This window comes from Takifugu rubripes, chromosome 7 (genome assembly GCF_901000725.2).
Source record: "Takifugu rubripes chromosome 7, fTakRub1.2, whole genome shotgun sequence".
Taxonomy (NCBI): domain Eukaryota; kingdom Metazoa; phylum Chordata; class Actinopteri; order Tetraodontiformes; family Tetraodontidae; genus Takifugu; species Takifugu rubripes.
The window spans coordinates 569,675-583,905 of record NC_042291.1 but is presented as its reverse complement, the minus strand read 5'-3'; the positions used below and the strand labels follow the sequence as shown (position 1 = coordinate 583,905).

The 14,231-nt window shown below is 41.6% G+C and overlaps 1 protein-coding gene across 1 annotated transcript in view; it reads left to right on the top strand.

Annotated features, from left to right (window-relative positions):
• The window catches only part of LOC101062219 (ladderlectin-like), a 32,587-nt gene extending 22,292 nt beyond the window's left edge, over window positions 1–10,295 (top strand). The window contains exons 3-9 of the mRNA XM_029839297.1: window positions 7,159–7,192; window positions 7,269–7,298; window positions 8,995–9,162; window positions 9,321–9,412; window positions 9,593–9,718; window positions 9,839–9,938; window positions 10,072–10,295. Of these exons, the coding sequence (XP_029695157.1) occupies window positions 7,159–7,192; window positions 7,269–7,298; window positions 8,995–9,162; window positions 9,321–9,412; window positions 9,593–9,718; window positions 9,839–9,938; window positions 10,072–10,142 (621 nt within the window). The 3' untranslated portion in view covers window positions 10,143–10,295. The remainder of the gene's footprint in view (window positions 1–7,158; window positions 7,193–7,268; window positions 7,299–8,994; window positions 9,163–9,320; window positions 9,413–9,592; window positions 9,719–9,838; window positions 9,939–10,071) is intronic.
• Window positions 10,296–14,231: the final 3,936 nt, after the last annotated feature.

Here is a 14,231-nt window from a genome sequence, read left to right as displayed (position 1 = left end):
TTTGAGCATATACAATTTTTATATGCGAACTAAAAATGCACAATTTGGGATTATTGTCAGAGAGTTGTTGCTGTTGAGGTGTTATGGGTATTATGTTCAGTTTCTAAACTAGATCACTAGATCATCTCTTCAGCTGGGAAGAGAGGCTGTTCTGACATGTGGTTAAACTGATACTGCTGATTAAGTAGGTGTACTGCAGGTGTACTGCGCAAAAATAAAACACAATTCACAAATCACTGTACTTGGAGACTTACAATCTAAATTACTTACCGGTACTCATGAGGTATTAAACAAGTTCTCAGAAAGTGAACTTGAGTCTTTCAATAACAAGTTAATTGATTAAATACGAATGATCTGATTAGTTCTTTTGTTCAGAGTAAAGAAATAGAAACCCAGTTATTATAAACTACCTTATTCCATAAAATTAAGATGAATAAATAAATAAAAGCACTGTTCTTAACACACTTTTCTGCTGACTGGCTACTGTCGCACATCAAAACCACAGGTGTGACTGAGCAACTGTCTTCTTGAAGTGCAATTAAACTCGAAAGACTTAATTACTTTTACAAGAGTTCATTTTGGTTTGAACCCATTACTCCAATTGTCTAGTCTAGTGAGTCTGACATAAAAGATACATTTCACTCTTCTCCATTCATTTTTTTTTACAGCAGGAAAATGTTGAGCTTGGTGTAAGACTTTATCTGAAACACATTTGTACACAGTAATTGGTTCTACTTTGATGTGGCTCTGGTAGATGTGATATTCACCTCGATGTTGTTGTAAAGTTTTCGTCTCGGCCATACATTATTAGGGGACTATAAAGTTCTTCGGCAACACATGGGACAAAATAAAAACTTAGTTTACATAGATTATATCTCTACTGGATCAGTGCACGTGGTAAATGTCAGATAAAAGAGCCTAAAGGCCAGGCTGAAAAAGCTATAAAAGTGATATTTCTGTTTGCAAAGGGCAAAAGTCACTGAGAAGAAACGTGTCAGAAAGATATTGAATTTGTGAGCAATAAAATCTTGTTTAAACAGGCTAATTTGTCACATTATCAACAAAAGAGTGGCTTCTCTGTGCAGGTGGTTCACAAACAACAACCTACTCTGCTTAAGGATTTACAACCTGATTTACGTACTTATAAGGTATCAAACAAGAGCCCAGAAGGCGAACTTCAGTCTGTTTTCAGCACTGTAACACAGATAAATGAAATATTGAAATAACAGACCATAGTTAATCAAACTTGGAAGTTAAAATTAGTGATCACAACTAGATTAATAGAAGACCTAAAAAAATACCTAAATAAATGTTTATTTATTAAAGTCACTTTTAAAAAAAAAATTGGGGTTAAAATAGATGAACAGATACAAGTAATAAAAGTAAATTTACGATAAGGTGTACAAAGAAAATTATGCAACAGATCAAAATAACAAGATGGTTTTATTAGTGGTTAAACTGAAAGTAAAATCTGATTTATTCCTTCTGTTTGTTGAACATTGACTCAGTTTTTCTTTCCTGTTATCTAATCCGAAGTAAACTTCCTGTAACCATAAATGCACTTTAGTCTTTAGTCTCTAACTGTACTCACATAATCCAAACCTTTGAACGGTCACCATAGCCACATACCGTGAGAGGTGTAAATCTGACCTAAAAGGCACATTTCACTTTTTCACACCTGAGGAATTCGGAGGAGAGCTCTATCTAGCAGTAGAAATACATATATGATGTATTTAACCACAACATTATTTGGTTCCACTTTGATCTGAGCAATGGATGTGAGATTTCTGTGTTCTCACTAAGTTTTCATGTCGTATTATAGATTCATTAGGTGAATAGTGTGAGAAGAATTATTGTTGTTATTACTATTATCGTTTCAATGCTATAGTAAGTATAGTAAGTAGATTTAGAATGTTTAATCAAAAAGAATGTATGAGTGTTTGACTCAAGTATTGTAGCTGTTATGTACCCAGCACTGGGAGGTATCATGTTCAAGGACACGAGGAAGTCGTAGAGATAGGAGTTGAGAGAGGAAGCTTGAACTGCTCGTCAGCTCTCCCTTGCAAGGCCTCCTGTTGTTTGCGTGGTTGATCTGAGTCTAGTAAACGAACAGCGCGGGTGACCAAACATCACCCTCACAAAAATTGGTCCTTCGAGCCGGATCCCAAGACCTGGAGAGGAGCGCCGTGGGACGACCGAACGCCGAAGTCTGCGCGCAGCCGGAGTCAAAAGGACGTCCGAAGTGAAAGACCTTTCATCACGAGTTGACGGAAGGCCGGTCTTCGTCCCTCCCAGGGCGACCATCTCCAGTGACGGGAAGAAGGCACTAAAACAACTCAGAGAGAAACCATAGAAGCAACGGAGTGAGTATAAGACACAAAAAAGCGCTACACGGAATATACCGCGGTATTACCTGCCTGGTCATCAGGAGAGAAGCAGAGGCAAGATACACCCGCCTCCTCGGAGGTAGAAGCTTGGTGTATACTCTCCTGATTAAAAAAGAGGGGTTATAAGGCCACGGCGGAGGGACTGAACTAGATATCCTGTATGGATTGAGGGTTGTTCAGTCGGGAGATCAGGCGTCTCCACTCAAGTACATAAAAAACTGATAAATAAAGTGCAAACATGGGCAACCAACATTCCACAAAAGGTGCTGAATTCGAAATTCCAGCATCATGTAAACACATGGAAGACAAATATCCAGGTTCATGCTCATATGTTCAGCTGTGGATGACTAAGTTCGATTGGGATGGTAACTTAGACAGGCCAGGCAATATTATAAAATTAAAAGAAGTTACCATACTGAAACCCAGCAAGTCCTCATGTGCGTTAATGGCAAGAAATGGGGCACTGTTAGAGGAGATTGGGTCCCAGTGGATCCAGTCACTCAACAACCATGGCAGCCTGGCAGCCAAGAACTAAATGACAGACTTGACAGACTGTACGAGCGCATGCGAACTGTTTTTACCAGACGAGCTGACTACAGCGCCATTACGGCCACGAGACAAAAGACTGACGAAAGTTTTGAAGACTATAGCATGAGAATGAAAGATGTGTTCCGAAAAAATAGTGGAATTCCGTATGCGGAAGAACCAGAAGGTCCCTACCAACAGCAGTTAAAGCAAGCTATACGTGGGGGATCAAAATCAGAGATAAAAACCTGGGTAGAGAGACAATTAGTTGATTTCGGAACTTGTAACCTAAACCGCTATGAACAACATGCTATGCATGCTGAAAGACAATGCCAAAAAAGTAAGAATCAATCAACAGGCATGTTTTTCAATGCCAACCCTCTCCCAAGCCGAGGCCGAGGACGTGGGCGAGGCCGAGGCGGAAGGGGAGGAGGAGGCAATTTCAGTGAAAAAGATCAGTGTCATTATTGTAAAAATTATGGACACTGGGAACGTGATTGCAGAAAGAAACAACGTGACCAGAGATACAATAGAGGACAGCAGCAAGGTTCTAATCCACCTCAGCTATGACTAGAACCGGAAAAAGATGTCACAAAAATTAAAACAAATCAGGGCACAAAATTTGACCAATTTGAAAAAGATGACTTAGAAGATGTTTTAGACTTAGAAACCATCTTCCTGTTTGCTGAAGGCAAACCAGAAATACAACTGACCGTGTTAGGCAATTCTTTAACATTCTTAGTAGACACGGGCGCAGGTAAATCAGTAATTAGAGATCCAATAGCCCTGACACCAACTTCTACACAGATTTTTGTGAGATCAGCAAATGGTCTCATAACTAAAGAAAGAATGTCAGTTCCTGTAGATGTTTGTGACCCTGTAAGTGGAATCACACTTAAAGCCCCTTTCGTGATCTCCACCACATGTCCCGTAAATCTGTTAGGAAGAGATCTTATCTCTCAGCTTCAGTTGATGATTCGTACCACAGCCGAAGGGATGTGGTCTGTAGATAGAATGGTTAATCTGTGGGTAAGAGAAGCAGATGATGTCATTCTTAGGACTAGTGAATTTTTGCAGATCATGGATCTTAGATTATGCTAAAATAACTGCCCCTTTACAAGCATTGATGTATGATAATCCCTTAGCAATGACTGATGTGTTAACTTGGACCCCTGAAGCTGAAGAAGCATTTACACACATAAAACAGGCCCTTGTAGGTGCTGGAGTGTTAAAGCTGCCAGACTATCAGAAGCCTTTTGAGCAGGTCGTAGATTGCAAAGGTAATTTTATGACTTCAGTTTTGTTGCAGAAGCACGGAGATAAGAGGCAGCCAGTGGCCTACTACTCCCACAAGCTAGATCCCGTAGTTTGTGCACTTCCGCCATGCGTTAAAGCAGTGGTGGCAGCATCTGAGGCAGTAAAAGCCTCCGCAGGAGTGGTGCTATATCATGAGCTAACTTTGCTAGTTCCACATGCAGTATTAATACTGCTGCTACAAAGTAAGATAGCATTCCTGTCGCCAGCACATCATCTTTCCTGCATGGCAGTGTTGCTGTCTCAGCCGAATCTGACGATTCGTCGCTGTACGACCTTAAACCCAGCGACGCTGCTACCCACCGCAGAAGAGGGACACCAGCACAACTGCTTGGATGAGGTCTCCACCAAGGTCCTGCCGCGACCAGATCTCAGTGATGTCGCGTTGACTACAGGACAGACACTATTTGTGGATGGATCATCGAGAAAGGATGACTGTGGACGCACTAGAACTGCCTATGCAGTAGTTACAGCAACCGAGGTGGTGGAGGCGAAATCACTTCCCTCCTCCTATTCTGCTCAAGCTGCAGAACTCGTCGCACTCACACGTGCCTGTGAACTAAGCAAAGGACAAGATGTTACCATTTATACAGATAGTCAATATGCTTTTTCCACGCTGTTTGTGTTTGCTCAACAATGGAATTTAAGAGGGATGAAAACGTCGACCGGCAAACCGGTCATGCATGCAGAACTGTTAAAAAAGTTATTAGCTGCAATACAGCAGCCACGTAAAATAGCTGTATGTAAATGCACTGCACACACTAACAACACAGACGCAGTCTCACAAGGCAATGCCTTTGCTGACAGAGCCGCAAAGGCTGCAGCAAATAACAACACACTTCTTGATAATGAAGAATCATTTACCTTAGAACCTGCAGATAATGATATTCTAAAGGAAATGCAACAAAGTGCTCCAGAAAAGGAAAAGGCCACGTGGAAGAAGCGAGGAGCCAAACTGGATGACAAAGGACTATTAACCATAGGAAACAAGCCAATCCTTCCCCGGAATATGCATAAATGGGCAGCATTAGTGAGCCATGGGCCATGCCATGTCTCAACAGGAGGGATGGTACAGATGGTTAATGAACATTATTATACTATAGGATTTCATACCTACTCAAAAAAATTTTGTTCACAATGTGCTATTTGTGTAAAACACAGCCCACAGGGAGCCCTTAAGGCCCCTGCAGGCACTACACCATTACCAAATCATCCATTTCACACAGTTTTTCTAGATTTTATTCAGCTAACACCATGTGAAGGTAAACAATATTGTCTAGTAGTGTTAGATGGATTTACTAGGTGGGTAGAAATTTTCCCCACAGCAAAAGCAGATGCACTGACAGTAGCAAAAGTTTTATGTAGAGAGATCATTCCCAGGTTTGGCATCCCGAAGGTCATCTGGAGCGACAATGGAAGCCATTTTGTAAATGAGATAGTGAAAACTGTAGGAGTAACTTTGGACATTGATTTGAAGAATCACTGCGCATACCACCCCCAGAGTGCAGGATTAGTTGAAAGAGTCAACGGTACTATTAAGAACAGACTGAAGAAATGTATGGATGAGACAGGAAAGAACTGGATGTTTTGTCTCGACCTGGTGAAATTATGGATGCACATAACACCACACAAGAAAACAGGCATCACAACTTTTGAAGCATTATATGGGCGGCCTTATTGCCTACCATACTTTGCAACAACAAATGAGCTAAAACATGTTGAGGAAACAATAGCAGATTATCTGAAAAAAGTGTTACTTAACCGATGTGTGAATACAGTAAATGTTCTGTCTAGTCCTGTGTCTTCCACAGATTCCACCCCCCAGGAACCCATTCAACCGGGCGACTACGTGTGGGTGAAGAAGTTTGTGCGGAAGAGGTGGAACACGCCTAGATGGGAAGGTCCTTATCAAGTACAGCTGACCACAAAGACTGCAGTTCGAGTGGACGGGAAACTGTCGTGGATACACCTTTCCCATTGTAAGAAACAGAAAATTCTTCCAGGTGAAGGCGAGGGAGCAGTGGCGGACTCTCCGTAAACGGCTGACGGCCTGTATAGGTCCAGCAACGGCTGAACCCCGTCGGAACCTGTGAAGAGGATCTAAAAGGAAATGAAGTTGTTCTTCCTAATTGTGGTGGAAGAACGATCTCTACTGGACAACGATGAAGAGGAATCAGAAGAAGAATGGACAAATGTGATGCACGATGTAAATGAAATGTTTGAGATGTCTTAAGCTGTACCCACGTTGAACTCTGAGTGTAAGAAATGTGTTTCTAGGAAAATCACGTAATGCATTTAAATTTCATGAAATGAAATGATGTAATACTGACAAAGAGAATCTAGACGCATTTAACGATAAACAGGAGGGAAATGTGAGAAGAATTATTGTTGTTATTACTATTATCGTTTCAATGCTATAGTAAGTATAGTAAGTAGATTTAGAAAGTTTAATCAAAAAGAATGTATGAGTGTTTGACTCAAGTATTGTAGCTGTTATGTACCCAGCACTGGGAGGTATCATGTTCAAGGACACGAGGAAGTCGTAGAGATAGGAGTTGAGAGAGGAAGCTTGAACTGCTCGTCAGCTCTCCCTTGCAAGGCCTCCTGTTGTTTGCGTGGTTGATCTGAGTCTAGTAAACGAACAGCGCGGGTGACCAAACATCACCCTCACAATAGGGAGGGTCTTCAACAGCTCATGGGAGAATAGAATGACTCAGATTGATTATCAAAGGGTCAGTACAAGTTTGTGGTTATTACACCAATAAAGCAGCGTGATTCTAGGACAAACAACAGCAGCAGCAGGGTCAAACATGAACACGCCCACGTGCCGCTCAATGTGGATATAAAGAGCTGCAACAATCACTCAGCTCATACCTGATTCTTCATCTCAACACAGAACGACCTGCTCATCATCACCATGAAGACTGTGCTGGTCCTCTCGGTCCTGCTGTGTGCTGCCCTGGCAGGTCTGACACACACACACGCACACACACGCACATACACAGGATGATTAACAGTAATCTTTGTTCTTTGTGTATGCAGCTCCAGCAGAAGTTGAAGAAAAGTCTCCAGGTGGTTGTTCAAGATGTTTGCTTTTATCCAACCAGGCATTCAGATGTGGATCTGACCTCTGACCTCTTTAACCCTTCTGTTGACCTCGGGTCAAAATGACCCGCCACTGCCTTAAAAACCCCCAAAAAATCCCCTAAACGATATTTTTTTAACTTGAAATTCTATGACTTTTCCTCAATTGGCTCCAACAGTTGAAAAAGTGAAATGTTGCTTTTATTCACATTTCCATGTAAGCTGTACAAAAAAAAGTACAAATGTGGTCTTCGGGTCAAAATGACCCGTGAGGCAAATAGAGTAGAAATCAAGGTCACAGAGTTATTTACATACCACAGAATGTCATAGTGTTTTAGATGTGTCTCAGCTCAATCAGTAGCAGACGTAAACAACAAAAGAGAGGTGGTGTTCCCGCAGACTGCAGAGAGAATATAAAGGTGCTGCAGATGACAGGACCCTGGGTTCTCTCTCTGCTACGACCATGAGTGCACGTTACAATGCTGAAGAGGCTCTAGAGCTGATTTTTACAGATGTCCAACAAGACAGCTCTGATTCAGAAGAGGAAGTGGAGGATTTATCAGAAGAAGAAGATGGGGAGGAATACAATCCAGAGCATGATGAATCGTCTTCCGAAGAAGAAGAAAACCCTGAAGCTGAAAGAGAGACTTTCCTTTCAAAAAATGGCAAAATAACATGGTCCTCAACAGAATATGACCAACACGGCAGGCATGCAGAAGAAAACGTCATAAAGATGACCCCAGGACCCACAAGGTATGCTGTCTCTCATGCCCGGGACATTGTCTCTACAGACAATGTCAGATGTTCAGAAGCCAGTCATTATCCTGGACTACAACCGCAACAAAGGAGGTGTGGACAACCTAGATAAGGTGATTGGAACATACAGCTGCAGAAGGATGACTGCCCGCTGGCCCCTGGTCATCTTCCACAACATCATTGATGTTTCCTCCTACAATGCCTTCGTGATTTGGAGAGAGACCAACCCAAACTGGATGTCTCGTAAGTATAACAAGAGGAGGTTGTTCCTGGAGCAGCTAGGAAAGGCACTTGTAACTCCACTCATTGAAAGAAGGAAGCATGTCCCCCGCACAGAAGCCTCAGCAGCAGTTGTAAAAGCTATTCAGAGTGCAGGAGCTCCTGATCAACCTGAGGATCCAGCTACCACAGCCACTTCCCCAGCTGGGCCAAGTAAGAGGAAGAGATGTCAGTTTTGCCCTCAAAAGAAGGACTGTAAACCACATACTGTGTGCTGCAAGTGTAAGAAATATATCTGCAGAAGCTGTGCACTTCCATACTGCCCTACATGTGCTAAATAATTGAATGGGTTATGTTATTTTTCATATTTCATATTTTTCATATTTTTGTACATTGTCTTAAATTGTTCACTGAAAAAAAGAAGACAGAAACTGAGTCATTGGGATGATTAAAAATGCATTCAAAACTCCTTTTTGCACATTTTTTCCTTTTCTTAAGCTGTAGAAATACAAGTGAAGAGGGAAAACTCAGGTATTAACACATTTTGTGGTGAATGACAAGTTGTTTCTTCAAGCAAGATGAAATTTGGTGTTTAAAATTTAATTAAGCTGCTTATATTGAGGGTTTAGTGAAGACGGGTCATTTTGACCCCGAAGACAACGGGTGTATACAGAACATGAGGACAACAGAAGGGTTAATATATTCACAGAGATGCTAGCAGGATCAAACCCACAACCAGTGGAGGAACAAATGGCTGCTGCACCTGCCGAGGAGGTAGTGAGCGAAGATGAGAACGGAGGTGCTGATGGTGCTGAGAAGGAGTCAAAGATGCTGCAAGAAGAGGAGGATGAAGAATCTGATCCTGCTTCCAGAAATGGTAGGAATCATGAAATAAAACAACCTGGTTTGCTCTTGTGTTGTATCTGTAGTCCCTCACAGCTGGGAGGATACAAGTAGCTGTGATTTGAGCAGATGTTTATGCTGTGACAGCTGGAAAAGCAGTCCAACAAAATAAACTCAGCCTTTTCTCTGCAGCTCGTTTTAACTTCTGTCCAGACGGCTGGTTCACTCACAACTATCAATGCTACATCTTTGTCAATTCTCCCATGAACTGGTACAGTGCTAAGGTACTTCTACTTCTACTACTACTGCTACTATAATACTGCTTTACTCGTGTTTTGTACTTACTCAAAGTGTTGGTGGCTGAGTCAGATTGGTGCCATCATTTTTGAAGGATGAGAAATTTCACTAAATTCCAGGGTGTTCCTGTTTTGGCATTCAACCTTTGCTTGTGTTCTGTCCAATAGGATCACTGCAACAGTTTGGGTGCTCACCTGGCCTCAGTCAGCAGCCCCAGAGAGTACAGCTTCCTGCAGCAGATGACAAAAACTGCTAGCCATTCAACTGCGTGGTTGGGGGGCTTTTACTTGCAGGTACTAACTGATGAATATCTGGTCACACAGTCCAGAACTGAGACTGAAGTCCAGCTGGTTGTTAAGGTGGTTCTGAATGTCCATCAGATCGATCTAAGATGGATTGTTTTTGTGTGTCAGGGCCGTTGGCTGTGGATCAATAATGAAGGTTTCTATTATACCAACTGGTACTTGCAGTACTCCTCTGTCAGCAACCCCTGCATGTTCTTATACAGCACCTGTAAGTACAACTGTTACCACACTTCAGGAGACGATGTGACTGAAACGTTCATTTTCACTGTGACTTTATGAGTTTCCTGTGAAAACAGGAAGCAGCATGAATTTGTCTTAATTTTGTTTTCTCTCATTTTTAGATGGTTGGAGTAACACGGCGTGTACTTATTCACGGCGCTTCATCTGCTCCAAGAGCCCGTTCGCTTGCTAAAAATTACTTTTTCTAATGTATCATCTTTTGATAGAAAAGCCACTACTTTGGACTTTGAGTGAATTTTCATTTTGTTTTTTGTCATTGACTCTCTTGTGTTCATTTTGTGTACATGAGAGCTGCAGACAGTGTCTTATAAAAGATTTTAAAAAAGTGTCAGTTCAGCATCTTTATTATCTACCCTGCTAAATGAAAGTCTAAAGCATGTTTCCAGCCAAACTTTATCACCAAAAGAGTTTTAGCAATGCTCAAAAATCAAGAAAAAAAGAAAAGGAAAATGACATAAGTTACAAATGCTTCATGAGGCATTATTAGAAATATTATGAAAAGGTGGGGTGGGGATAGCTGTCTGTAGGGGACTGGGCTGAGAAGTGGAGGGCTCTGGATTCAAGCCCAGGGGCAGACCAAAACTTGGAATGTGTCCTGGGAGCAGTGGGAGGTGCCAGCTGGCGACTCATTCAGAGGTGAACCGTATGTTCTCCCTGATGCAGATGGGATTGGCTCCATCACCCTCCCCACAAGAAGGTGAATCCTTTCATCCTGGAGCCGCCTGCTGGATCACAGGGTGGGAATACGTTCATGAAGAAGGTGTCTTATTCTATTAGTCTCACAGAATGATGATTTGCCTTTATTTAATTGCTAAGCTAAAAAAAAAATTCAGATGATAAATGAGGGCACTTTCAGAGCAATGCCCAGGTCTGTCTGCAGCCACTCCAGTGTCTATGGGACATAACTAACTCCTCCAATGATGTGTGCTGGCACCATGCGTGGAAGCATGGACTCAGGTATAAAAATGTCAGGTATAAAAATCTGCTTGTGAAGCAGGTAATTGATGATTGGGTTTTATTTAAAGTAGAATCATCAACTGATTTAATTCCAGGAAGACAGCAGTGGACCCCTGGTAGGTGAGACAGCTACTGGGGACTGGAGGCTGGCGGGGGTCATAAGCTGGGGTGCGGGTGTCCCAACAAACCAGGAGTGTACAGCAGAATAGCTCAGCTAATCTACTGGGTTCAAATGAAGATAAAGGGTTTTTTTTAAATATATTGATCCAACACTTTGTGCACCTGTTCCATGAGCTATCCAAGAGCTATACAAGTTTGTAGTGGTTATGGAACGGAGAGGAAAAGCTTTCAGGAATTGAGACAACTCTCCCATGGACTGGTACAGTTATTACTACTACTACTGCTACTACTGCTACTATGAAACTACTATGAAACTGCTCATTTCATGCTGTGCACTACCTCATTGACTACCATCAGCTTAGTCAGATTAGTGCCATCATTTGCAAAAGGTAAGAAATCCCATGTGGAATTAGACAAAGACAACCTGCGAGACCATTGCATGGTTGGGATGTTTATACCTGCAGGTACCAATTGATAAATACTGCATTTTGTCACACAGTGCCCTTTCTGAGGCTGAAGTTCAGCAGGTTGTTCAGACAGAGTAAATGTCCATTAGGTGGATCAAATCAAATCAAATCAAATCAAATCAATCTTTATTTCATATTATATAAATCATTATTTATATTTTACAATCAAAATTGTTTCAAGGCGCTTTCCAGAATCCCAAGGCCTGACCCCAAGCGAGAGTGGCAAGGAAAAACTCCCCTTTAACAGGAAGAAACCTTAAGCAGGACCAGGCTCGTGTAGGGGGACCCTCCTGCTGATGGCCAGCTGGGTAGAGAGAGAGGAGAGGGGGGAGGACAGGTAGAGGAGAGGAGAGGAGAGGAGAGGAGAGGAGAGGAGAGGAGAGGAGAGGAGAGCAGAGCAGAGCAGAGCAGAGCAGAGCAGAGCAGAGCAGAGCAGAGCAGAGGAGAGGACGGGCACAGAGCACAGAAACACATACAAAAATACACTGTATTAAGGATGTTTTGTTGTGTGTCAGAGCTGGTGGCTGTGGATGAACAATGACACTTTCTTTTACACCAACTGGTACTTTCAGTCCTCCTCTGTCAGCCACCCCTGCATGTTTTTTTACGGACCTCATGCAAATGCAACTGTTTACATCACTTTAGGAGACGATAAGACTGAAAAGTTTCTTCCTGATTTAACTGGTCTGAGTGTCCTGTAAAAACAGGAAGTAACATAAATTTGTCTTGATATTGTCTACTCCATAATTTTTAGATGGTTTGGGAAGAACACCCAGTGTTCTTCTGCTCTGCGCTTCATCTGCTCTTAGACCCCATTCAGTTGTTAAGCATTTGTTCTCATGTGTCTGCTATTGATAGCACTGATTTATTGTCTGGTTGAATTACATTTCTTTGTTATTGAATTTCTTTTTTTGTGTTAGTTTTTGTACATGACTGCAGTTTTTAATAAGAGAAAAGAATGTACCAAAAAAGGGTCTGTTAAGCAATTTATGATCTATCCTCGTAAATGAACAGTATTTCTAAATATTTTCTAGTTGCCTTTTAACACCAAAAGAGTATTAGCAGCAATGGGGCCTGGGAAAAACCCAACAACAGGGTGTCATCGGCATAACAATATCTGGATACCACAAGGGTTCAAATTTTGGTTAGAACCTGATTAGCTCACCAGTATTTGTAGTTCTCAGTCTCTTGGGGAGTGGGCTGAGAAGCAGAGGGTTCTTGGATTGAGCCACAGTGCAGACAAAACATGGAAGGCCTTAGGGGGTGGTGCCTGAACACATTCTGATCACTGCTGTGGTACCACTGACTAAGGTACCAATCCCAAATTGCTCTAATAAGGCCCTGCAATGAACTGGTGACTCATCCAGGGGTGCACCCTACCTTCGCCCATTGTGTCCCCATGACCCTAAAAGGGATAAAGCAGTAAGCAGCATAAAGCAGCAAGAAGATGAGATTAGATGAGCTGTGGATTTTAAAGATATTCAGGTAAAATTTCTGTTTACAAAGGGGTAAAAGTAACTGATACAAACTCTGTCAGGAAGATGTGCAAATTGATGCAAACTTCACTGTAGGACACCAAACAAGACAATAATTGTTTATACTTGCAAATGCTGATTTATTGTAAAATAAGCACAAAGCCACAGTGGATGAATATCAATTTTTCTCAAAATATTTTAAGTTGCAATGATGCAGTCATTAACAATGAATCAATGCACTGAGCCAAAGTAATAATCAAAAGCTATCTGACTAATCATCAAAAAATCTCCAAATTGAAATAAAAGAGAGAAAAAGAGTCTCAAAGATGTTAAATCAATTAAAAAAAAGAGTAAAGTAAGTAAAAAATTAAAAAAAAAAATAAACGGAAGAATAAATATTAATATAATCCTGTGTAGTGGCAAATCAGTAATTTGTCAAAAATGGGAAAAGGTTAAAAATGCATTCTGCTTTCACATCACACACCCTCCATAAGCTTAAGCAACATTTAAGTAGGCTGTTTTTCCCACATTCCCTATACAGGTGTTCCCCTCCACATCTCCCATACCTATGTTTTACGTTAAAAACTGTACCAATGTGGCCATGTTTAACGTTTGTAACACCTAACAAGAGGCTGAACATACACTCCAAAACTGAAATTATTCAGTTTAGGAGTGTAGTCACAACCTTGTCAGGGATAAACTTATCTTTTACTTATATTTTTTAATTCTACCATCACCAACATGCTGTGATCTTTCTCACCATGCCTGGATGCCAACAGGTGCATGAATTCATTAACTGTTCAACTGTTCCATTTTTCCAGCTCTTTCAGGTTTTCTCGCAAGGGTATTCTTTATATGAATTCTCTGGTACTGCTACCAAGTACAACCATTTTCTTATCTGCAACTTTTTTCACTTTTTCTCATTTAAGTGCTTTATCTCTTTGTCCGGTCTCTTAGACTGTTTGTCCCACACCTATGGGACTGGAACCTCTTTCCTGATGGCAAATGGCTAAACAGACACAGTACCAACATCGTGGTATGATTTTTTTTTTCCCAAGATCTTTGCTGTGCTGATGAAGCTGAAGTTGGCAATCATTTCAAGGGGTTGTATAGGGGAGCTGATGATCTTCTCAACAGACCTGGTGTTTCACTGCAATGCCCTCCTGTCAACAGCAGAGCAGGCAGAAAACCAGATAATCACACAGTACTTTAGCACTGATGGCCTGATAGGACCCCTGCAGC